Genomic DNA, 22,047 nt, shown 5'->3' with positions numbered 1-22,047 from the left:
GCGTCGCTAGTGGACGTCTATTTGACTGTATGTCCAACAAACAGGGCTGGGACAATAAAAAACGCTTCCTATAAAATAAACTTAAAGTGTCTTGTCATAAACCTCCGATCAATTGTGTCACATAATACATACAATATTTACATCGCGTTTCAAGTTATTGTTTTTTCTCTGTTGTCTTCTATGGCGAATTAAAAACTTTCAGTGCAACAGTCAACTAGGCCCCCCTAAGAATTGCCACCTCGACGCGATTAATAATTTTACAGGTACTATAACCACGCTTAACTAAATCTAACAGTATTAATAACAAAGTTTTGTTTGTTTAACTGTACATATGTTAATAATGTTTGTGATGATACGAGGAAGAGTGTACGACAGAAGTAAAAGATTTGATGACATTGTTCTTGTTGCCTCAGTCAAATGGGTCCGCTTATATAACACGATTTTCGCCATTAAAATGACTAAATGCATATATTAATATATGCCTATAAGGTGATAATATTAACCGTGTTTTGGTTTAAGGTGTGTGGTAAGTTTATAAGTAATTAAACACTAATATAAGAAATAACCTGTTAAAGTAAAGAGAGAACTTGGGGCTTAAATAGTTCCGCCTTAGTATGGTCATGTCATGACAGCAGAACGACTCAATAAATCAAAATTGTATGTTTAGTGTATTTAAATCTAAAACGGAGTGTTTTAGTGGTTACGATCACTGGCCAACCTCGGGTTGAAGAGTGATCAATAGGAGGCGGTAGTGCACTATTACATTGGCAAAACGACGTTCAAAGTCAAGACGAAGAAGCGGAAGGAGCCATTGCGGTGTCGTGGCTCAGTTAACAAAACACGAAAAAAAAGGGGAGACGGGCGAGCGATCGAAAGAGCGAGAGGGTGAGCTGGCTGTCAGCGGGATCTCTTTGAAATTTTCCCCGTGCCACATTCACATGACCAAACGAGCTAACGCACTCGGCCAACGAATCCACGCCTGAAGAACGAGTAAGTTTCCAGGCGGGTGACGCGCACTTAGTCAGCCGTTTTGACGTGAAACGTTCGCCATCGCGGTTGCTAGCCATGCTAGGCTATCAAAGCTAACGTCAACTTGGGCTAACTTGTCTCTTTTTCGATCCGACTATTATTGTTGAAAAATAGCTCATTTATCCCCAATACGAGGCGAATAATTTTTATAGTTCTTCTTAGCGGGTCACTCGATTTATGTTAGCTCGATGCCGGGGTGTTTTCTGGCTTGTCGATGCTACGTCGCCGTTTGGACAAAATGACACGTAACTAGTAGCTTCCAGCTAGCTACTCAAAGAGCCTTCAGCTTAATCTTTCTCCTGAGCTGCTCCCTTGTTTGAGTTCCTATATTCAAATAAAGATCATATTAAAAAACAGTTTGTCCTTGGTGTGACGTGGCGGGGTTTTAATATGAACCCACTGGTAGTCGCTGTCGTCACCTTTATCAAGTGTTTTGACGCAAGTTTTTCCGGTAGCTTGACCCGTTTTTTAAAGTAGCCTAATGAAGTTATTAATTTCACTGGTAAGACAAGTTTGCCTGTCTGAAGATGTATAAACTCCGCTGCTACGTCGACAGCAGGGCAGATGATTGACGTCCATATCGAACCCAAGTTTTATTTATTTATTTTTAGTTTACAGTGTTTGCAAAAGTAACTTATTATTTGGCCCACACCGAGGAAACTCGCCCTCTTGTTTTGTTTGCTATCTTGCCATCACAATGCCAGGTCAACATTGCAAATAGCTTTTCTTGCGCAATACAAAGATTCCCATCCGTTAAAATATGCAGCTATGGCTTTTTTTGGGGGGGGGGGAAATCACCTGTTGCTGAGCCGAACCCTTCATTTATAAATATTACTACATATATAATGAAAACTCAATGATACCGAAAAAATGTGGTCAACGTCTGAATAAGGGCAAAAAACATGCATCGCTTAAAAGTATTTAAAGTATAAACATTTGGGTGTAATTGAAAAACATCCTTATTTATGTTGCATTGTGGTTTTTTTGTATCCTTGAGAATGTAATTACAGTAAATGTGTATTACACGTTCATTATGTTAAAAGATTTTAGCAGAGGCATTGAAAGCGGAAGGATGAAACGGATGGCCCAGAATATTTCCCGGCTCAATACCGAGGAAAAACACCGTGGTGTTTGATCTGCCGAGCCACTCGTGTTACAGCATTCCATTGCTCACCATTCGGAACTGCAAAATATTGGAATGACGCTCATCATGCAGTTCACGGCCCATCAAAACAGCGGTCGGCACGTGCAAACTCGTGAACGCTCCCGCTCAATTGGTTGCGCTTTGGAACCCTAAATGCGTTGACGTGGTGGCGACCTTTGATTGTTACACTTTAGCCCTGGAGGCATTGCATCACTAAGTAGAGAAGAGGTCGCTAATAGTTAAGGGGAGGAGGGGGGGGGATCAATTTTGTTCAGCGTAACTGTACAAGTTGCTTATTAATGCTTTGCACTTAATCTTACAGTTGGGGAATTTGGGATTATGCACGTTTCAGTTTGTGACAAACGAGGTCAAATTGTGCCAAGTCGACATGAACGTTCGGCCTGGATTGTAATTGATGTGCTTCCTTTTACAGGATTGAACAGCTCCAGAGATGTCATTCATATTTGACTGGATCTATAGCGGGTTCAATAGCGTACTACAGTTTTTAGGTGAGTACCTGGACCAGTGTCCACTCTTGAAGCAATCTGCTCAACGTCAAATTGATGTCATTTTTCCCAAATATTTTTTCGCAGGACTGTATAAGAAGTCGGGCAAGCTCGTGTTTCTCGGCCTGGACAATGCCGGCAAGACCACGCTTCTGCACATGCTCAAAGACGACAGACTGGGGCAGCATGTGCCCACTTTACATCCCAGTCAGTAGCCATGTCTAATGCCAAATTGAAAGTAACCGCTCGGGCTTGCCCTTCGCTGACACTTTTGATCGTTTGCATCCTGCGCAGCCTCGGAAGAGCTGACGATCGCCGGAATGACCTTCACCACTTTTGACCTCGGAGGCCACGCGCAAGGTGAGTGTTCAGTCGTGGTCGCCGCCAAGCCCGCAAATAACACGTTTGTGCGCACGCCAACAGCCCGCCGAGTGTGGAAACACTACCTCCCCGCCATCAACGGTATCGTCTTCCTGGTGGATTGCGCCGACGGCCTCCGATTGGAAGAATCCAAAGCAGAGCTTGACGTGAGTGGCCTCAGATTGGATCGCAGACGGATTTGCCTCCTCAGTCCCGGGTTCTGAAAAAGTCGCAAGCGGCGGCAGTTGGAATAATGTTTTGCCACCCAAAAAGGCTTCAATTTGTGTTTTACTGTCAAAGAAAAGCACTTAACTCAGAGAACATGTGTATTTAGCGCCCTCAAGTGGCATAGGGTCATCACTGCCATCACACCCTGTAAAACTCGAGTCACACGAACCTTTTTTCGGCACGTTCAGGGCTTGATGACGGACGAGACCATCGGGAACGTGCCCATCCTCATCCTAGGCAACAAGATTGACCGGCCCGATGCCATCAGCGAGGAGCGGCTGAGGGAAATGTTTAAGCTGTACGGCCAGACGACAGGAAAAGTGAGCGGCCGACACGTCCCGTGAGATGATGGGTTGTCTGAACTGAAGCGGTTTTTAAACTGTGTGCCTTACCGCAGGGCAACGTCCCAATGAAGGAGCTGAACACGAGACCCCTGGAGGTGTTCATGTGCAGCGTGCTGAAGCGCCAAGGCTACGGCGAGGGATTCCGCTGGCTCTCGCAGTACATCGACTGAACGCGGCGCCACCTGCCGCACCCTCACCGCATCTACAACAGACAGAAAGAACGGCGGCGGAGGGCGTGCCCACCCAACCACCAAGACGACGACGACAACTCGATCCCAATAGACTTTTATTGGTTCTTTGGGTTCTGCACTTAAACACACGTTTGTTTGTCCCTCTTTATAGCGCAAAATGGACAAGTCCCCTCTCGTACTCCCACCGGCGTCCATTCAGAAGCTTGCGTTCTTTCTCTACATGGCATTTCTATTCATCACATCATTATTTTTTTGTTTACTTTTATGACAGCGTTAATAAATGGAAAGGACCAACATCCCTCCTTGCCTTGCTTATCCTGCAAAATAAGAAAGCTTTTTTTTTTAACATTTTGCTCTCAAAAATAGTATCATAGCTAAATATTGCAAATGTATGAAATGTACGCAAATACGGTACATGGATGTTGTATCATTTACATGACATTATAATATGCATGTCTTGTTCTGTTCTCCGCCCTTTTTTATGATTACGGTTATGAAGATGCCATTTTTTTTTTTTTTGGGGGACGGGAGGCAACATCAGCGCACAGTCAGGTTCCCTCGTGTCTCTTCATTCCAGCAGCAGGTGCCGACTGCATTCCTGGAGGTGGTGGTGGTCTTGTTTGCATCAAAAGCGTATAAGAAGAATGAGAATAAATGTTTGCAATGACAACAGGTTGTTTACATATTTGCCAATGTCAGATTTAAAAGTTAACATTTGGAGGATCAATCTGCAATGCTACATTTTAAAATCTTTTTTTTAAAAAATCATTCTAGGGATTACAAAATCAAATTGAAGCCACCCTTTTATCTACAAATTATTTTTAAAGGATGGCGGGTGGCTCTTTATTTTAACAAAAGCTGTTAAGTGACAGTTAATATTAAAAGCTATTTGGAGAACAGTTAAGTTTTAAAGGTACACAACGTGACCCTGAATGATTTGTTGCCCTTCACGAGTGACACAAATGAATTTCTAAATGAATCATTTATTTTGGAGATCAGACCAATCCTGGACAACTTTGAAAAGGTACAAAAGAAAAAGTTAAAACACTAAAAGATGACTTCTTGGTACTGTATCTTACAAAAACTGAAACACAATTCCTTCTTTTGCAACACTATTTTGCACCATTGTCGCTTCCTATGAAAACTTGGTGTGAGAGAATTAAAAAGCGAGTGGATAGAAAAGTCCAACATACTCTGTATCAAAGTGGGTGTCGAGAAGACGGGGGGGGCGAGGTCCGGTCTAAGGTGTGGGGGGTCCCGCGTCATTGCCGCTGTCCACGTCGTGCTCGGCGGGGTCGTCGTCGTCTTCTTCGTCGTCGTCGTCCAGCTGCTGGCTGGTGTAGTTGGTGATCTCCAGGAAGCCGCTGGGCTCCACCACCACGTTGGACTGGCTCGAGTCCGGCACGATCGAGTACTGTGGGATCACCTGAGTGCCGGAAAAACACATAGTTTGGCTTACTCAAATATATATATATAAGGAATTGGGATGGAGTGCAAAAGTACCTGAATGACCTCCAGGTGCTCTTTGGCAAAGTGTTGGGCGGTCGTCGCTCGCTTGGCCTCCAGGGCCTGCGCCAGGGGGGGCCGGTCGGCGGACGAGTCCACCAGCACGGGCTCTGTGCTGGGGTCGATCTGAGCCTCCATCATGGAGATTTTCAGGATGTCAGACACTGATGCTTCCTCGTCCGCCGCCGGCCCCGTGCTGGACTCGTCCGCCAGCTCGACCTCGCCGCTTGGAACCGGTGCCGCGTGGGCGGCCTGCTGCTGCTTCTGCTGCTGCTGTTGGTGGTGGTGGGTGCTTCCGAAGGTGATTTTGGTGACGGTGGCACTCTGCGTGATGATTGGCAGCTGCGCTCCAACACGTGACACGACACTTGCTGTTAACTTGGGTTTGCCAAAGGAAGTCATGCAAGTCATAAATGGAGCCACTTGAGAAATATTTGTTTGAAGAACTGACCTTGTCGGTGCTGACCGGGTGGTGTGCCTGAAGGGGCGGGGGCTGCGACAGGGGCGCGTGCAGCGGCCGGTGGTGCGACGTGGGCGCCTGTTGCAATTTGGGCAGCTGCGGCGTGACGGGTGAGGTGGCAGCGCCCTGAGACTTGGCCGGACTCTGCTCTCGCAGTTTGGGCAGCTTCTTGGCCGGTGAAGTCGAAGACGAGGAGGAAGAGGAGGAAGGAGGCTGGCTGAGCTGAGGTTTACTCTGCAGTTGCGGAGGAGGAGGAGGAGGTTGAGCGGTGCCCTCCGGTTGGCTGCCGGCGGCCGGGGGCTGCGGAGTGGCGTGGGGGGCTGGCTTGGGGGCATCCGTCTGATTGCCGGAACGGTAAAACAAGCCTGTCTGAGGGTCCAGCGTGTCACCTTCCAGCTCGCTCACCTCCAACAAGGACTCGCTTTTACCATCGGAGGGCTGAAACACAAAAGATGAAGAAACAGAAATACTCCTGGCCCTTGAAGAAGCTTCAGCTGGAGAAGTTTGTCAGAATTTGAGCCGTCTAATTCATTCGACACCATCATGTCTGCTTCAAAGCAAAACAACCAACTTCCTGTTCAATTGTGGCAATAGTGTGCATTCTCCTCACCCTGACGTGCGTCGCCGTGGTTACGGGTGGCGCGGCAACCGGCTTGGTTGCCATGACGACCTGACGGACGCTTTCTGAGGTATCGGCGGGGGACGGGGTCGCGGCAGCATCCTCCTCTGTCGACGCGGCCGGCCCGCCGGCTTTACCTGCGAGGTCAACGTGAGCCTTATCGTTAGCCACGGAAGCACCACGAGGCCACGCCGCGACAACGTACCTGCCGCCGGGGCGTCAGCCCTTGCTTCGGCCTCGGGGCCAGGCGGCCTGGACGACTCTGGCCCGCTCTTCTTCTCCTGGGCCAGCTGGATGGGCACGGCCATCTGGCTCAGGTCGATGTGCGTGTGCTGTTGCTTGAGTTTGGGCTCAGCCTTCTCCTTCACTGCAAGTCCGTGAATGAAAACGTATTCATGTTCAGCATTTAGAAATCCCCCCCTCTCTTTTTTAAAAAGAACTGATCCGATTGTCCGGTCTTGGTAACCTTACCTGAGCTCTGCTGCAGCTCCAGCAGCGCTTTAATGGTGGACGTGGCCGACTGGGAATCGACGGCGGTCACTTCCTGGTAGATGGCGGGGGCCGACTCCACCGACACCTCCTGCTCCGTCCACTCGTGATCTCGGGAGGCCGCCACGTGGAGCACCGCCTGTGTGTCCGCTAAGGGGCCGAGCGGGAGACCGCAGTCAATTATCGGCAAATGCTAACACAGCGTCTTCAATACTTTACTTCCTCTTTACCGTGTGAGGTTTCCCCAACCGAGCCGCCGGTTTCCGTGGGGGCGGCGCCTTCGTCCCTGGCAGCGCCATCTTGAACCTGGCTGACGTCGGCCGAGCGGGTGACCTGCTGCAGGGTTTCGCTGACCAGCTGCCGGGTCTGTTCGCTCACCGCGGTCGCTTGGAACACTGGTTTGGGCTTGATGAGCACCTGCACCAGCAAAAATACACAGTCGTTACCAACATGACAGTGGTTCATTAAAAAAAAAAAACACAAATTGGCAATTCTCTCGTCTGACCTGCGTTTTGCCCTGCTGGCCGTAGACGATCTTGGTGGGGATAATCTTGGCGGTGGCGGTAGACGGGGCACCAGCGCTCAGGCCTTTGGGCTGCGTGACGATCATCTTGGTGATGGGCCTGCCGGCGGTGATGATGGCCGGTTTGGCCCCTGAGACGGCCTGCAGGCTCTTCTCACCCTGACGTTGACGGACAACGCGCGTTGAAATGATCCCTCGCTTCATCGTCGACATTTTCACCGCCTTGTGGAACGTACCTCCGGGTGGCGAGAGATCCCCGCAAGATGGCGCCAAGTGCGTCTTTTGAGCAAGGCGCTTCAAGGCCGTCTTTTTGTGACAAATTTTCCCAACCAATTCTGATTTATTCGTGTCAACGCATCAGGCCTACATTCACTCAATTTTTTTTTGTTGTTGAGGAAATGTAAAATTGGGAAATTTGCGGTTGAGGTGAGCAAGCGTCCCGCCACTCAGAGGTACCTCGGCGCATGTTAAGAAACATTGCACTGACCCCCGCGTTCAACAGCGTGGTAACCACGTTCTTGCCAGGCAGCCCTTGGATGGTGGCCCCCTTGCCGCTGGTCTTCTGGACCACGATCACGTTGGGTTTGGACGACATGGGGATGGTGGTGATCTTTGTGGTGGTGCCTGTTGACACAACACACAGTTATTTTAGTGAGCGTGGTCCAATCAGATTCCAGCCTTGAATTGTTGCCGGGTCATCCAATCTGCCCTCCTCACTCAGACATCTGTGACGCCTTTAATTTTCCGTCTTCTGATTGGTGGCCAAGTTTTGGTAAACAAACGTTCCTACCATAACCTACCAGACACAATGTTGCTGCTGATGATCTTCCCGCCCAACGTGGCCAAGGACTTGGGCACCACCGTGATGATGCTGCCGCCGGTGGTCTTGACGTAGGTGGCGCCGCCGGCCGAGGCTGAGATGCGGGCGCCGAGGTTGGGCGTGACGGTGGGCCGCGTGTAGGTGGCCTGCGTGGCTGAGAGCCAAACACAGAACAAGCAACTTGAGCATCAAAGAATCGCTTTTGATAAAGCTAAGTGCTCACCAACCTGTGGGTTGAGTGACCAGCTTGGTGGTCATGATTGCTCCGTTGCTGCTGACCACCATGATGGGCGAGGAGGTGCCGCCGGACAGAGCCACCGACGACGGCTTGGGCAGGATTTTGCTGGGCTGCACCTGCTGCGTGATGATCTTCACCCCTGCGCAGGCAAAAGGCCAACCAACAAGACGTGGGAAGCTTTCTGGGAAGGTCTGAATATTTTAATATTGGCGTGACGAGAATCAAAGTATGCTTTCTTACCAGATTCTTGCTTGATCTGAATGGTGGGCTTGGGGCCCGGCGAGGCGGCGGAGGTGTGGGCTTGGCCCACGCCAGAAGCCCCCATGGCTGACGCCTGCAGCTGCTTGGGGAACTGGCTGAGGATCTGCGGGGACGAGCCGACCAGGGTCTTGGGGGAGGGCAGCCTGGCCGAAGCCACCTTCACCCCTGCCGATGCGGCGCCTGAAGATCAAAACAATGACAACATGATCGGTCATCTCTTTTTGCTGCGAAGGCAAAACGGCCGCCAAGGTACCCTAGATGAGAATGACGATGCTTACAGGTGGACACGGCGGACATGACGGCCGCGGAAGAGACCGCGGCGGTGATTGCGGGCGTTGCCGAGGGGCTGGAAGTGGCCGCCGGGAAGACCACCGTCTGCTTCTGGGTGGGCGTGGTCAAAATGGTGCTGGAGGCCAGCTTGGACATGCCGGCGTTGTTGTGGGACTTGGACAGAATGTTGGGCACAAAGTTGGAGCTGGGCGACGTCGTCACGATGATTACCTGCGAAAAAGGGTCTCGCTGTGAGCTGAGGAGTTTCTTTATTTTTGTTATTAGAATTACCTTTTGCGTAGCAGTGCTGGTGGTCTGGATGGTGGGCTTGGTGAAGGTGATCTTGACCGGCGACAGGTGCGGCGGCAGCGAGTTGGCGATGCTCTGCATGATGTTACTCATCTTGGGGCTGCCGCTCACCACCGGCGCCGCTATGTGCTTGGCCACGGGCGGCGACACTTTAGCCACCTCCTTGAGCAGCACCGGCGACGAGCTGGATGAGTTGGTGCGCCGTCGCTTGCGTGGCTTCTCATCCTCGTCAGAGCAGCTCACACCTAATAATAAAAAAAAAGAAAAACATATTTTTTATGTATCTGGTACTTTTCAGGACAAGCAATTGGACTGACTTTTAACGTAGACGGTGCTCCCGCTGGGCAGCACCACCACGCTGGACGACGGGCTGGGTGGCCGCGGGGACTTGGTGGCCGTCCGCGTGGCGCCGCTGGCCGCCGTGGAGCTGCTCGAAGTGCATGTCGTGCTTGTGTAGGAATAACACACTACCACTGGGAGGAAGAGGAAGACATTTATTTGCAAATATGAAAAGATGTTCAATAAAGATATGCTGAGAAAGCGCGACATGAGGTTTTTTTTTTAATTCTGACACATTCGCACCTTCCTTGTTCCCCGTCTCAGCCGGCAACTGCATGGAGGCGTTGTGAGTGGCGGTAGCGGTGGCGACCGCGTTGGCCGTGGCGGTGAACGCCGTTTGAGGGACCAGCCTGGGCATCAGCGGGACCAGCCGGCGGCCCTCGATGGACCACTCGGATGAGCTGTTCTGGCCCGCCATGCTGTGGAGAGGCCTCCCAAGGTGAGCGAGGCGCATTTTATTTCAAGCCAATTACTTGTGGACGACTTACTGGTACGCGATTGTGCAAAGGCGCTCGTCATTGACGGCCCGGCGCACTTCGGCGCGGTGGCGCTCGGTTGAGATGCTGAGGAGAGGAAGTCAAGTAAAACCCTTTGCTCTCCCGCAAACAATAAGCAAGCTAATAGCAAAAGAATCGCAAATTGGCAATGTGAAAAATATTTTGCAACGTATCAGGAAAGAGATGAACAATTTGATGTTTGAATGGTTTCGAATCATCGTGAATTTTGAGGGTTTGTGCAGCATGGTGGAGTTACTTGAGGATTTTGGTGAGCTCTCCCAGCAGATCCTTCTTGTCCTTGGTCAGGTCTCCTTGAGCGCGCAGGGCGCTGATGACACCGGCGTAGGCCTCCAGCTCTACAGAGCGGAAAACAACACAATCACAACTTCGTAAAGTTTATTGAATGAAAACTGAGATGCGTTTTGCTACTTTCCTCATTTGCCACAGAGAGCGTTTAACCCATCTTGTGCCAATTAACTGTGCTCAGATGTCACTGAAAACCATATTGTGAGCTTTTAGAGGCCGATCTATTCTTACAGCTTACCCAGTTTGCGCAGTATCCTTTTGCACTCATCCCTGCCCAGGTCAAGGATGGTGGGCCAGACCACCGGCATGGTCCCAGTCACCACCGGTTTCTCCAGCTGAATCATGAGCTACAAAGAGAACAGGAACAACAACGTTAGTTTGCATTGCAGTCTTTTCCTGCTTCCCCCGTCAAAAGGGATTTGCATTCTTTGCCAACATTACATTTGAGGGGACATTGTTAAGGCAAAGTGTTTAAACTTCAGTGTTTAAACATCATGCACAACTGCGACGATGCAACCATTTAATTAATGACAAATGCCGAGTGTCGTTATTTCTATAATAAACTCGCCGAGAACAATTAGAAATGGCTGTGGACGATGGGTGTGTGCATTCTGTTATTTTCTGACCATTTCTAACCAACGGGACCATTTAACGGGCCTCGCTAGGGTGTCAGTTATGCAGCGTGACTTTACATGCACAAAAGGATATTTTGAGGAGGCAAAAATACAAATGAACGCCGTTCGCTTAGCGTGTTAGCCTCTGTTGAAGAGGCTGATACATTACCTTTGGTTTGCAGGACAAACTCACGGCCTCGGCAGCGTTAAAAATGCACGAATGTAAACACCCATAGTGGAGGGTGGCTTTTTATCCAAGCCGCTGCATAGCAATGTTATTCCCGGTTGAACCGAAACGAGAAATGCGCCCGGAAAAGGACGTTAAAAGTCAAATTATATGCTAATGTTTACGTTGTCTGCTAGCTGAGATTAGCCCAACTGGATGAAGCCTGCTTCTTCGTGGGATATATTTTTTTCTGCTTTGCGAAGCGGTTTCATCCCGGTCTCTCAAATGCTGCCATCTAGCGACGAGAAATAATAGTGGTGTCTCCAAATCAAACAATCGCTTTGTGCGCCGTTCAAATACACGTGAGTGTGGACAGAAAACACACGAGAACGACTTGATTGTGACTTTTTGTGACCTTGAGTTGTTGTTTTGGTCGTTTATGTATCAAATTAATCTTACTCATGACCATCACAGAGTCAAATATAGATATTTTCAACTGTTATGTGGCGTTTTCTCAACGTGTCGAAATAATTACGATAAGCTTTGAACGCAGCATTTTTTTCCTTAGTACGGAGGGGAAGAGGGTAGAGGCGAAAGCATTTCCTTCAATTTTGCATCCATGTGAAGTTTGATTTTAACAAAAACGAAAAAAAGAGAAGAGAAGAAAACATTTGCTCCGGTCGAACAAGAGACGGACGACGCATCTGAGACGGATAACTTTTAATTCTGGATTTTTAAAGTTTGACACGACTCCCCCTCCTCAGCGCTCCATCCGTGACACCAGAGTGTCATGACGGAACATTTTCCCACGGAAAATAAAAAAGATATGCCCGCCTTGGAACAATAAAGAAATTATACCCGACGGAAGTGTTTTCCATCCTTTAATGCGGGACAACCGGGAAATGGAATATACTCCAAAGGTCAACTGTATTGAGAAGCGGCAGTCGTGATTTTTTTTTTCTTCACCAGGAAACACTCCCCAAAAAGAATATAACGGACTGGGCTTGGATGCTTCAACAATCCCGAAGAGACAGATGCTATTTGAGTTGCACTAAAAGTGCTTTATAAACATGTTATTCGGCTGACAAAGTCGACCAAGAACAAGGGAAGCCCAATGAGTGGGATACAGACGACGCTCACTGATAGGTGAGCTCGCTCTTTCCCAACATTGCATAATGATGAGCTAACGAAGCAGAAGGCTCTTTTAAAGTTAATTTAACGGGGTGTGTGATGTGTTCGTGATGAACACGCCGATTGCACGAGAAGGACGTGATTGAACAAAGTCCGTCTCAGAACACTGCAAGTTTTCAGTAGTCCGAATAGATCGGTAGGCAACTTTAAATTCGCTTTTTTTTTTTTTTTGGTAAAGCTAGTCCGGCAAAATTTGAACGACTTTTCCAGTCGAGGTTAAAGTAATTTTGTATTGGTTGCTTTTTAGTGATGAGCAGTGTTGTGTTTGCAGCTAACAGCATTTGTCGTATTTAGGAAAATTCATTAGACAAAATGTCATTTTTTTTCTCCCCTTTGTACCATTATGAATGATAGTAGATGGTTGCTGATTCCGTTTGACATGAGTTTGAATGTGATTATTCAAAACACAATCACCACACCCAGTTTACAGAGGGTGTGTACACTTATGCAACTGTGTGATCTCAGTTGTTTGGCTTCCTTCCCCTCTCAAAAAAAAACCAAAAACATTAGGTCACATTTGAAGAGGGGTGTGTAGACTTTGTATAGCCACTACGTACATGTCAAGAGTCTCAAGCAGTCAAGCGAAAGGCTCCTTTTCTGGCTTTTCTGCTCTCGAGGTTCGCTTTTCGAGACTTGAGCAGCCGGGTCGGGCTCGTCTGAGCCTTTTTGGGCACAAAGCTTCTTTTGCGCTTCAAAACATGCGTTCATTTGTCGGTGACGACATGAAAGAAAACATTTCTTAAACGCAACCCTCTCTGCTGCATTTCATGTGGTCCCCCCCCCCCTTCTTACTGAAGTTTGGCTTGATTTGTCTTCTATTATCTAAAGCAGGAAGCGCAGGAAAAGGTTGAGTTGCCCAGCAACAGCCGTGCCAACTTCTTTCCTTTTTTTTTTTTCTTCTTTCCAAGCGTTTCTCAGAGGAAAGAATCCGCTCCGGGATAACCGTTTGTTGCTAACATCTGGTGGGAAGTAACCAGATATAAATACTTTGTACTCAAGTACACTGAGTTTTTGATCCTATATTGTTTTTTCCTTTTGCCAAGTTATCAAAACGGGCATTTTTGAGTCTCGCTGCTTCTACATGTGAATTTTTGTCCACTTGTGCCTTTGGGATTGTTTTTATTGGGAGCGAGTAGATAGTGGGCCAGACGCTCGAGGGCTAGGCTGGGCTGGTCTGCAGGCCCCCTTGACCTCTTATCACGGCAACAACAACACTGCGCTCCGCCACGTAATTGACAAGACTTTCCGTTCTATAAATAGTCCGAAAGGGAAAAAAAAAAGTGTGCAGCTAAGCTAATGTAGCTCAGCTCTCCCTCCCTCGGAGACACGTGCACCTCCTCCACAACTTTCCCAGCCTCGTTTCACATTCACAACTCTCGAGCGGAGCCAAAAAGGCTCACTCCCGTCGCTCGCTTTCCGGGAATGTGACCCCCCCCGCCTTGCCCCCTCACCTCCCCCGTGACGTGGTGGCCATTGTTGAAAAACGCAGGGCCCCCATTGTCACTACAGTCCAAACAAAGCACCCGCCTGCTTTTCAACTTTAACCACGAGGTCCTATTTTTTTTTACATTAATAATTTCGTTTGAGGATAAACATTTCAAGAGTAAAGTTGTGGCAGTTGGCCATTTAAAACTGTGTTTCTTCTTTTGTGATGGGGCGACGTGATGATGACGAACGCGAGTTCACGGGCAAAAGCCAAATCCGAAACAGTTAATAAACGCTATAAATAAACTCTATTTTTTGCTCGTGTCTCTTCAGGACCCCAAATATTCTCAACAAGGAGACTCCGGAGAGGAAATCGAAGAACGACAAATGCTCCGTCTCGGTCAAACAGGAGTTTGACCCCACCGGTGAGAAAGCCGCAAAAAGTCAAGTGCTTCACCAGCCAAGCCAAGCTGAACTTTTGTTTAGTTTTGTAAAGTCTCAAGGCCGAATCATTAGCTGCTCGTCTTTTTCAAGCGGTGTTGAGAGACCAGAGGAAAAGTTGCTAAACATCTTGTGACAGATAGGAAAGAGATGAACTCAACCTCCTGACTGTCCATAAGTGTTCTTTAAAGTCGCATGCAAAACGCCAAGGGGCTTAAAACAGAGCCTTGTGCAGTCCCATATTCTTTCCCTCGAAATTCCAAAGAACTTCAGCTGCATTTGAGCTTCTATTGTATTCCTTCTTTGCCAGGAACTTCATGACATTAAATTGTTGTAGGTTTCAAAAAAAGGGAACAAACTGCTCTTCAAAAAGCCATTTGTGTTCTGAACCCTTGATCCTTCACTTCCTGTGAGGACACGCTTTCCCACCGCTGTGATTAAACGTGAACTATGAGCACCATTATCCCAGAAAATGCTTAGTGAATAAAATCAGGAGGAAGCCGCACCAACCAGCTGACCTCATTCGCATAACCACAATTAAGATGAGTAGCAATGAGTTGTGTCCACGACACGTGTGTCCTCATGACAGGCCTCGTTCAACGGTGCGTGATAATCCAGCGAGATGAAAATGGTTTTGGGCTGACAGTGAGCGGAGACAACCCTGTGTTTGTGCAGCTGGTCAAGGAAGGTGAGGCTCTCGCTCGTACGACATAAACGCTTGCGCACCAACGTGACGGTTTGCCGTTCCCTAGATGGAGCTGCCATGCGTGCCGGCGTCCAAACTGGCGACAGAATCATTAAGGTGAATGATTTACTGAATTTGGCTAATATTTGCACTTCATTGAGAAATACAGGAGGCCTAGGACGGACCCCTGGGGTGCTCCACATTGTGCAGTTTATTCACATAATTTCAAATACTAACCTTGAATTCAATGTTTTTTTCATCAGTTCTCTCGCTACGTATGTTTCTTAGGTTAACGGGACCTTGGTGACGCATTCAAACCACACGGAGGTTGTCGAGCTGATCAAATGTAAGCACATGTGTGCAATCATTTTTAATTTAAAGCACGGCATGAACTATTTGTACCTTTGGTGCTTTTCAGCCGGTTCCTACGTAGCGCTCACGGTGCTGGGCAGACCTCCAGGTCTTCTTCAGATGCAGCTGGAAGACGACGACACGGTGGATGAGGAGGAAGAGTGCGCCAGCGATCAATCGCTGCAAAATTCACCGGGAGGGGAGCGCCGCAGCAGCGCCACCTGTAGCCACGAAACACGCTCGCTGCCTGGCGGGGTAAGCAGAGGACCAGCTGTCAGAACAAAGTATTTTCTTTCATTTTTTTTCTTGTTGTCCAGGATGGATCTGTAGGCTCCAGGAACACCGAAACCGAAGAGTGTGACGGAGGCGCGTCGTCGCCGGGGGACGACGTTAGCGACGGGATAGGCAGCAACAACATTTCGGTGGGTACACGAGGAGGAATTGAATATTTTTGGCTTACAAGTACACAATCAAGCCTTGCAGCTCAAACGGCTCGATGGAAAACCACATGAGCGCCGATTCAATTTGGGAACCGACGACTAAATATTTTGCAGACCCCAAAGCCACGTCGATCATCTCATCAGATGAAAACAGGAAGCGAGTGTCGACGCTGCTCTTGAGTAACAATGTTCTCATCTGGACCGCGTGTCCTAAAATAGCCAGCGAAGGCCTCCTCCCGCTTTGAAAAGTCCCCCGGAATTTTTTCCCCCTGCCAGACTAAACAATCAATTTGGCTTAATTGTCGCGCCGTGTTCAGTCTATGTTTGGATTAGCCAAGCGACGGACGGTGGAGACCGCGCCCAGGGATTTAAGAATTTTATTTTTTTGGTATTTGACTTGAAAAGCTATCAAGAAGGTTGTTTGTGTCGTATGTGGTGACCACTCAGGACACGGACGTCCGGCGCATCACAGCTAGTCCGCCGTACCTTCTCAACCCGCAGATCATCGGCGCAGAAGACGACTATTTTGATTCGCAGCAAGAACAGGTAGCTCGGCGAATCATCTTGTGGTTCGTTTTGACTTTTAGGGTGCAATGCGAGCGTGCGTGTTTTTTTCAGATGAACGGGCAGTGCGGTTGCTTTCAGAGCATCGACTCGCTCAAGTGTCGGCCTGCCCATCTCGCCGTTTTCCTCCATCACGTCGTTTCACAGTTTGACCCCGCCCCTTTGGTACCTATGCCGTGACATTTTGGAGGATGCGTTCGGACGATGTTGTGTTCATTTCTGTTTGTCCTTTTTTTTTTTTAGCTGTGTTTCTTGTACGCCGACATCCACAAACAAACCAACTCGAAAGAAAGCCGACGATTCTTTATGGAATTTCACTCCCTCTTTGTGGATCGAACGGCGGTACGAGCAATTGAGTTCATTCATTCATTTGAATTTTTTGATTTAATATTTAATTTATTTAATTTTATACACTTCATTTGAAAAATTTGGTTTTAATCAGCCACTGATTTTTTTTTTGTTTTAATTTAAAATTCTCTGCGTGTGGTTGCTTTGTAGAATCTGAAAGTCTCCGTGCCAGATGCAATCGCAGCTGAACTCGGTAAGTAAAAGGAAAAAAAGTTCCATTCGAGTTAGTTTGAAGGCAGCATGTCGTGCACCGTCGGCGGAACAGCGCCCTCTACTGAGCATTTGTGTTGTGCTCGCAGAGAAGCGCAGGCTGGAGTTAATCCCAGAGGAGGTGTGCAAGCAGTACACGCAAACCTTACAGGACTCGCTGATGCCGGATCTGCACAAGAACCTGGACGACTTCAGGTAAGTGGCACAAGTAACCAAAAAAAGAAAAATTAAAAAAACGTGGCGCGCTTGACGGCAGACAGAAGCGCAGCATGGGGCTGACCCTGGCCGAGGACGAGTTGTCCAGGTTGGACGCCGACGTGGGCAAAGAGGCACCAGCTTGGGAGAGGGAATGCTCGTGTGCCGAACACATTCTCGCCAAGATCGAGGACATCCTGTGAGGAACTTTAGCCTGACAGAAATGTTTCTCATTTGAATGGCGCTCATAGCAAACTCCCCCTTGCAGATTAACATCTCAACCCTCCGAGGAGGAGAAATGGTAGGACTCGTGCCCGCCTGCTTGCACCGACGTCTACGCCACACGTCTGATTTGTTCTCATACGGCAGCCATGCGATGCAGTACGTCATCCTGACCTACATGAAGCACCTGGGCGTTAAGGTCAAGGAGCCTCGTGGCCTGGAACATAAGCGGGCGCGAATCAACTTCCTGCCCAAGATTAAGGTGCCCACTTGAAGCTGCGCGAGTGGGTCAAACGAAACCAAAATGGCTATTTTTTCTTTTGACTTTTCCCCCCAACGAGCAGAAGAGCATCAAGCCCGACAAGGAAGGCGAGGAGAAGGTGAAAAAGCCTCGTTTTCCCAACATCTTGGTCCCGCCGCGCCGTCTGAGCAGAGTCGACTCCACTTCAGGTGAGCCGTGACAAAACTAATCGGACAGCATGTGACAAGCAGGATTTGGTATGTGCGTGCAGTGGGCAAGGCGGCGGCGGAGGTGAACAAGCAGCGTTCCCCAAAGCTCCTCTCCCAGGCGGCTTTCGGTGTCCCCGAGCCGCCCGACCTGTCCCCTTCAAATTTCGGAAGGATCCGCGGGAATCACCTCAGCGAGGGTTCCGACATTTTGAGCGCCTCGTCCACGCACAGCTCGCCCACGGCGACGCCCTCCGACGCCGGCGGCGGCGGGAACGACTCGGACAGCAGTAAGGAACGACCATCGGGACCCTGACAACATTTTCCCCATCTCTTTTGCTTTTGTTCCCCCAGACATGTCTCCTTTCTGCATCCAGCCCCGAGCGGGCGAGCTTTTGATGTGCGGCGAGCGGCAAGATGGCGCCTGCAGCCCCACTGCTATGCAGTTTGACTTCAGTCCTTCCAACCTGGAGCACTTACAGGAGGAGGGAGACCATGACAACTTCAGGTAGAAATGCGGGCTAGCCTAATGCTAACGTATCACGTAAAGCGCAATAGACGGGCTAAACGGTTTTGGATGGCAGGATGGAGGTGACGAGCGCGGCGGACGTGCCGAGCGAGGACGAGCAAGCGTGCGAGGCGGCGAGCGAGGACGATCCGCTCAACTGGCAGAGCCTGGTGAGCCGCGATGTTCTGGCCGCGTTGCCGCCGCAGGAGATCAAGAGGCAAGAAGTCATCAACGGTGAGCCGCCGAACCGTATTGTGATACCACGCAACTCGGCGCCAAGTTATATTCGCTGCTTGTCCCGTTCGAACAGAGTTATTCTACACGGAGCGGGCCCACTTACGCATGCTGAAGGTGTTGCACGGCGTGTTCTACCAGCGGCTCAGCAGGGATGCCATCTTAACGCCGGACGAGCTCCACAGCATCTTCACCAACCTGGACGACATCATTCAGTTGCACGGTCAGTCACACCGATGCGGATCGTTCACAGAATATATTTGCAATCTGGTTTGGCACGAGAGGAGTTACTGAGAATTAAGACACACAGTTTCCTTCACGGAGCAAATGGCCGCCGTCAGGAAGAGGAGCGAGACGTCCGTCATCGGTCAGATCGGCGAGGATCTCTTGGGTTGGGTACGAAATGAAAGCTAACGTAGTCACAATCTCAACTTCAAATAAGCGTTTAATGTCAAAAACAGTTTAGCGGCGAGGAAGAGGAGAAGATCAGACAGGCGGTGGCCACCTTCTGCAGTAACCAACCATCTGCGCTGGAGCTCATCAAGAGCAAGAAGAAGAAGGACCAGAGATTCGCCTTGTTCATGCAGGTGCGAAACGCGTACGACAGCGCCTCCTGGTGGCTGGCTCTGAGCATGCCATTTGGGTTTTACGCGCAGGCGGCGGAGAGCAACCGGCTGTGTCGGCGCCTGCAGCTGAAGGACATCATTCCCGTGGAAATGCAGCGAGCCACTAAGTACCCGCTTCTCTTGGACAAGATTGCCAAGTACACCGGTGAGGCGGGCACCACTTGGCCTCAGCTTTGTGCCGTCTGTTCGACGTCTTTTTTTTTTTTTTACCCACAGAGGACGAGGAGGAGGCGGGCAAGGTGAAAAAAGCCGGCGAATGCTGCAGGCAGATTCTCAACCACGTCAACCAGGCGGTCAAAGAGGCGGAGAACAAGCAGGTAGACGTGATGTCACGCACACGCCCGGTCCAAACGCAAAGCCCACGCACGGCACAAACGGCAACTTTGTCCCACCGCAAAAGAGGCTGCTGGACTACCAGAGACGCTTGGACATCTCCTCGCTCAAACCCAACGAGAACCCGCTCATCGCCGAGCTGCGGGTAGGAAAAGCCTAAACAAGCAGGATCATCCGATTTTTGGGCTCAAAATGGTTACCGTCCTCCAGAATCTGGACCTGACCAAGAGGAAGATGATCCACGAGGGACCGCTCTCCTGGAAGGTCAACAAAGACAAAAGAATCGGTACGGCCATGAAAAAGTGTGAACGTTGAGCCTGCACTGATGATGCAAATGCGTTCAGATCTGTACACGCTCCTGCTGGAGGACGTCCTGGTCCTGCTGCAGAAGCAGGACGAGCGCCTGCTGCTCAAGTTCCACAGCAAGAGCGCGGCGAGCGCCGCTGACTCCAAGCTCAGCTTCAGCCCCGTCGTCAAACTCGGCACCGTGCTCGTCAGACCCGTCGCCACCAGTAAATGGCCGTCCCGATTCATTTGACCTCCAAGGAAATGGCGTTTGTCTCTCCATGTGAGGTGTTGTGGCCTCTTTTATTGTCCACAGACAAAAAGTCCTTCTTCGTGCTGTCCATGTCAGAAAACGGGCCGCAGATCTACGAGCTGACGGCTCAGAGCGCGTCCGACCAGAGGACGTAAGCGGCCGTGTTGCCGTGACGACCACCTCACTTCACCCCGCCTAATTATGCTTTTTGTGCCCATAGGTGGCAGTGTCTCATCACGCAGTGCGCCGACGCCATCAAGGCAAAATCACACGACAGCCGCATGGCTGCCACGCCCGCCCAGTGAGTTTGGCTTTGGACAAAGTTTTGTGTTTGCAGTTATCAGAATAATTTTTTTTTTCCCCTTCCAGAAGTGAGCAGGACGCTATTGAAATCATCAATTGTGAGATGGACAAGCCCAACAAAGACAGCACCAACTCATCAGGTAGCTGACATGTTTGACACGAAAGACCAAGGCCGAAAGCCTCACATGCAAAGGTATCTCCTCAGGGTCATCGGACATTCCCCCCACGACAAACCCCTTTGAGGGCATGAAGTCGGAGGACGAAGATGAGGCCGAGGACGAGGAGAGGGTCGACGAGGACGAGGCGGGAGCGGCGTCCGCCGACGACAGGTGTGAAGACGAGGAGAAAGAAGAAGAGGACGGCGAAGAGGAAGAGGCCTTCCCGAACCGAGACGAGGAGGCGCCAGCTTCGTCCTCCTCTCCGGTCTCTCCGTCGTCCGCCTCCAAAGCCGAAGAGGCTCTGCAGACGCGTGAGTTGACCTCATGGACGCTCCCAACAAATTTGGCACAAAACATGCGGGCTTGCGTTTGTAGTGGTGCTGTTGAAGCAGCTCGTATTCAAGCACATGACGGACGAGGAGAAGACCCCGCATGAGCTGCTCGGTGAAGGTCCCGATGGCGGCGCGGGCCAAAACTGCCCCATCGACGACGCCCGGACTGAACAGAATGGTACGCCTCGACAATTTCAATGTGAGGTTTTCTTAAAGGAAATATAATTTTGACTATGTTCAATTAATTAATTCCAATTAGAAGAACACTCAACAAAAACGTGACCCTATAAAAACCACAAAGTGATAAGTTTCAGAAAATGACTTGCCTGTTTTGGTGTAGGCGCGGTCGATCCAGGCGGCGGATTGGAGGACGACGGGGACGTGACATGCGGCGTGGACGCGGTGGACATGAGCAAGCTCCTGTCGTCGGAGAACGGCGGGCGACCGAACCACAGCAGACGTCTAATGACGCACATGCGGCTCTTACAAGCTGACCTGCAGTACCTCAAAGTACACAAGCACCTCAAGTCACATGCGCCTGTTCAAAAACATGTTTTAAATGTGGCGCTGTCCTTTCAGGAAGTGGAGCTGAAGTACAAGGAGATGCTCGGGACGCTGCCGGTTGACACGCCGGGCGACTCGGACAACGGTGGGTCGCTCTGCCGTTAGTTGTCAATTTTGTTTGTCTGTCGCTCGTTACTAACACCTGCTGGTGTTGAATGCTTTTCAGACGGGCTTCGCTGAGGACGCCCTTGTCCCTTTTTGGGTTCTTGAAGGACCCCACTGCTTATTTCTATTATTTGAACACTGGACACTGAGCAAGTACAAAATCTTGTGGACGCTTCTCTGGCTTTGACATTATTATGATTATTTTTGGTTAAAAAAAAAAAAGTAAACATTCACAAGCTGCAAGACTGCACATGACAATTTGTTGCTTTTTTTCCCCCCCTCACCTTTTAGAGAAAATATGATGTAAAGAAAATTATGTAAACCTTTAAACACAGGACTGCTGTTAAGTCTTACTTGTAAAATTAACTTATGAGAATGCTTTTCTATCTTTGTCGTAACACGCAAAGATGCTAATTTACTCACGCGATATTATTAATCTTTTAGTTGATTTTTTTAAAATGATGTATTTATTTGGCGTGACAGATATGCAATGTACATTGTCTCCTGTTAAATAAAAGACACGCACAGGGTTTTTGTCTGACTTTGTAAAGTCTTTAAAAATGATTTAAAAAGTAGTCATTTTACAAAAAATATGATTTCCCTAATAC

General features: G+C 49.4%; 3 protein-coding genes across 7 annotated transcripts; 2 read left to right on the top strand and 1 right to left on the bottom strand.

The window, feature by feature from the left end:
• The first annotated feature begins 244 nt into the window (after positions 1–244).
• sar1b (secretion associated, Ras related GTPase 1B) lies at positions 245–4,472 on the top strand. Of its 2 annotated transcripts, none has more exons than XM_088397634.1 (7): positions 245–263; positions 2,607–2,682; positions 2,767–2,886; positions 2,974–3,039; positions 3,103–3,206; positions 3,456–3,587; positions 3,665–4,472. In XM_088397634.1, exons 2-7 carry the CDS (start codon positions 2,625–2,627, stop codon positions 3,779–3,781), a joined length of 597 nt encoding a protein of 198 aa, XP_088253760.1. In that variant the 5' UTR covers positions 245–263; positions 2,607–2,624; the 3' UTR covers positions 3,782–4,472. The 2 variants fall into 2 exon arrangements, with proteins under 2 accessions (XP_088253760.1, XP_088253759.1); XM_088397633.1 differs by lacking the exon at positions 245–263 and adding an exon at positions 795–990.
• Positions 4,473–4,765: 293 nt separating this feature from the next.
• On the bottom strand, positions 4,766–21,433 carry emsy (EMSY transcriptional repressor, BRCA2 interacting). 3 transcript variants are annotated; one of them, XM_088397628.1, is made up of 22 exons: positions 21,097–21,433; positions 18,587–18,678; positions 15,364–15,559; positions 10,678–10,786; positions 10,390–10,489; positions 10,125–10,199; positions 9,880–10,055; positions 9,615–9,770; positions 9,280–9,542; positions 8,997–9,219; positions 8,698–8,898; positions 8,447–8,596; positions 8,200–8,373; positions 7,887–8,023; positions 7,382–7,558; positions 7,107–7,293; positions 6,859–7,026; positions 6,593–6,754; positions 6,379–6,524; positions 5,760–6,206; positions 5,306–5,686; positions 4,766–5,228 (listed from the first exon to the last, which is right to left on the bottom strand). In XM_088397628.1, the coding sequence occupies exons 4-22, from the start codon at positions 10,781–10,783 to the stop codon at positions 5,043–5,045; spliced, it is 3,615 nt and encodes a 1,204-aa protein (XP_088253754.1). In that variant the 5' UTR covers positions 10,784–10,786; positions 15,364–15,559; positions 18,587–18,678; positions 21,097–21,433; the 3' UTR covers positions 4,766–5,042. The 3 variants fall into 3 exon arrangements, with proteins under 3 accessions (XP_088253754.1, XP_088253753.1, XP_088253755.1); XM_088397627.1 differs by lacking the exons at positions 15,364–15,559; positions 18,587–18,678; positions 21,097–21,433 and adding an exon at positions 11,223–11,475; XM_088397629.1 differs by lacking the exons at positions 15,364–15,559; positions 18,587–18,678; positions 21,097–21,433 and adding an exon at positions 11,223–11,475 and having other exon boundaries at positions 5,306–5,650.
• On the top strand, positions 11,775–21,969 carry arhgef12b (Rho guanine nucleotide exchange factor 12b). 2 transcript variants are annotated; one of them, XM_088397626.1, is made up of 35 exons: positions 11,775–12,365; positions 14,169–14,260; positions 14,866–14,964; positions 15,029–15,078; positions 15,250–15,307; positions 15,380–15,567; positions 15,630–15,734; positions 16,200–16,298; positions 16,371–16,481; positions 16,560–16,658; positions 16,815–16,857; positions 16,964–17,069; positions 17,131–17,268; positions 17,338–17,370; positions 17,439–17,553; positions 17,636–17,741; positions 17,804–18,028; positions 18,093–18,246; positions 18,323–18,480; positions 18,557–18,703; positions 18,791–18,876; positions 18,942–19,067; positions 19,137–19,251; positions 19,323–19,423; positions 19,507–19,584; positions 19,650–19,725; positions 19,784–19,951; positions 20,041–20,128; positions 20,198–20,278; positions 20,347–20,420; positions 20,486–20,749; positions 20,814–20,948; positions 21,111–21,280; positions 21,350–21,419; positions 21,501–21,969. In XM_088397626.1, the coding sequence occupies exons 1-35, from the start codon at positions 12,334–12,336 to the stop codon at positions 21,512–21,514; spliced, it is 3,804 nt and encodes a 1,267-aa protein (XP_088253752.1). In that variant the 5' UTR covers positions 11,775–12,333; the 3' UTR covers positions 21,515–21,969. The 2 variants fall into 2 exon arrangements, with proteins under 2 accessions (XP_088253752.1, XP_088253751.1); XM_088397625.1 differs by having other exon boundaries at positions 20,474–20,749.
• The last annotated feature ends 78 nt before the right edge of the window (positions 21,970–22,047 follow it).

The sequence above is a fragment of the Syngnathus floridae genome, chromosome 15, assembly GCF_059516105.1.
Source record: "Syngnathus floridae isolate MCC-2025c chromosome 15, RoL_Sflo_1.0, whole genome shotgun sequence".
Taxonomy (NCBI): Eukaryota; Metazoa; Chordata; class Actinopteri; order Syngnathiformes; family Syngnathidae; genus Syngnathus; species Syngnathus floridae.
Note: the sequence above shows the minus strand (reverse complement) of the source record. Positions and strands in the feature narration are given on the sequence as shown.

Excerpts from the sequence above, each read along its gene's own strand:
- sar1b (XM_088397634.1), top strand. The coding sequence starts at position 2,625 with ATGTCATTCATATTTGACTGGATCTATAGCGGGTTCAATAGCGTACTA. Across the intron at positions 2,887-2,973 it reads TGTGCCCACTTTACATCCCA|CCTCGGAAGAGCTGACGATC; the intron begins GTCAGTAGCCAT and ends CATCCTGCGCAG. Across the intron at positions 3,040-3,102 it reads CCTCGGAGGCCACGCGCAAG|CCCGCCGAGTGTGGAAACAC; the intron begins GTGAGTGTTCAG and ends GCACGCCAACAG.
- emsy (XM_088397628.1), bottom strand. The coding sequence starts at position 10,783 with ATGATTCAGCTGGAGAAACCGGTGGTGACTGGGACCATGCCGGTGGTC. Across the intron at positions 10,200-10,389 it reads GAGCTCACCAAAATCCTCAA|CATCTCAACCGAGCGCCACC; the intron begins GTAACTCCACCA and ends TCCTCTCCTCAG. Across the intron at positions 6,755-6,858 it reads GGAGCTGCAGCAGAGCTCAG|TGAAGGAGAAGGCTGAGCCC; the intron begins GTAAGGTTACCA and ends ACGGACTTGCAG.
- arhgef12b (XM_088397625.1), top strand. The coding sequence starts at position 12,334 with ATGAGTGGGATACAGACGACGCTCACTGATAG. Across the intron at positions 16,858-16,963 it reads TGCAATCGCAGCTGAACTCG|AGAAGCGCAGGCTGGAGTTA; the intron begins GTAAGTAAAAGG and ends TTGTGCTCGCAG. Across the intron at positions 17,742-17,803 it reads CAGAGTCGACTCCACTTCAG|TGGGCAAGGCGGCGGCGGAG; the intron begins GTGAGCCGTGAC and ends ATGTGCGTGCAG.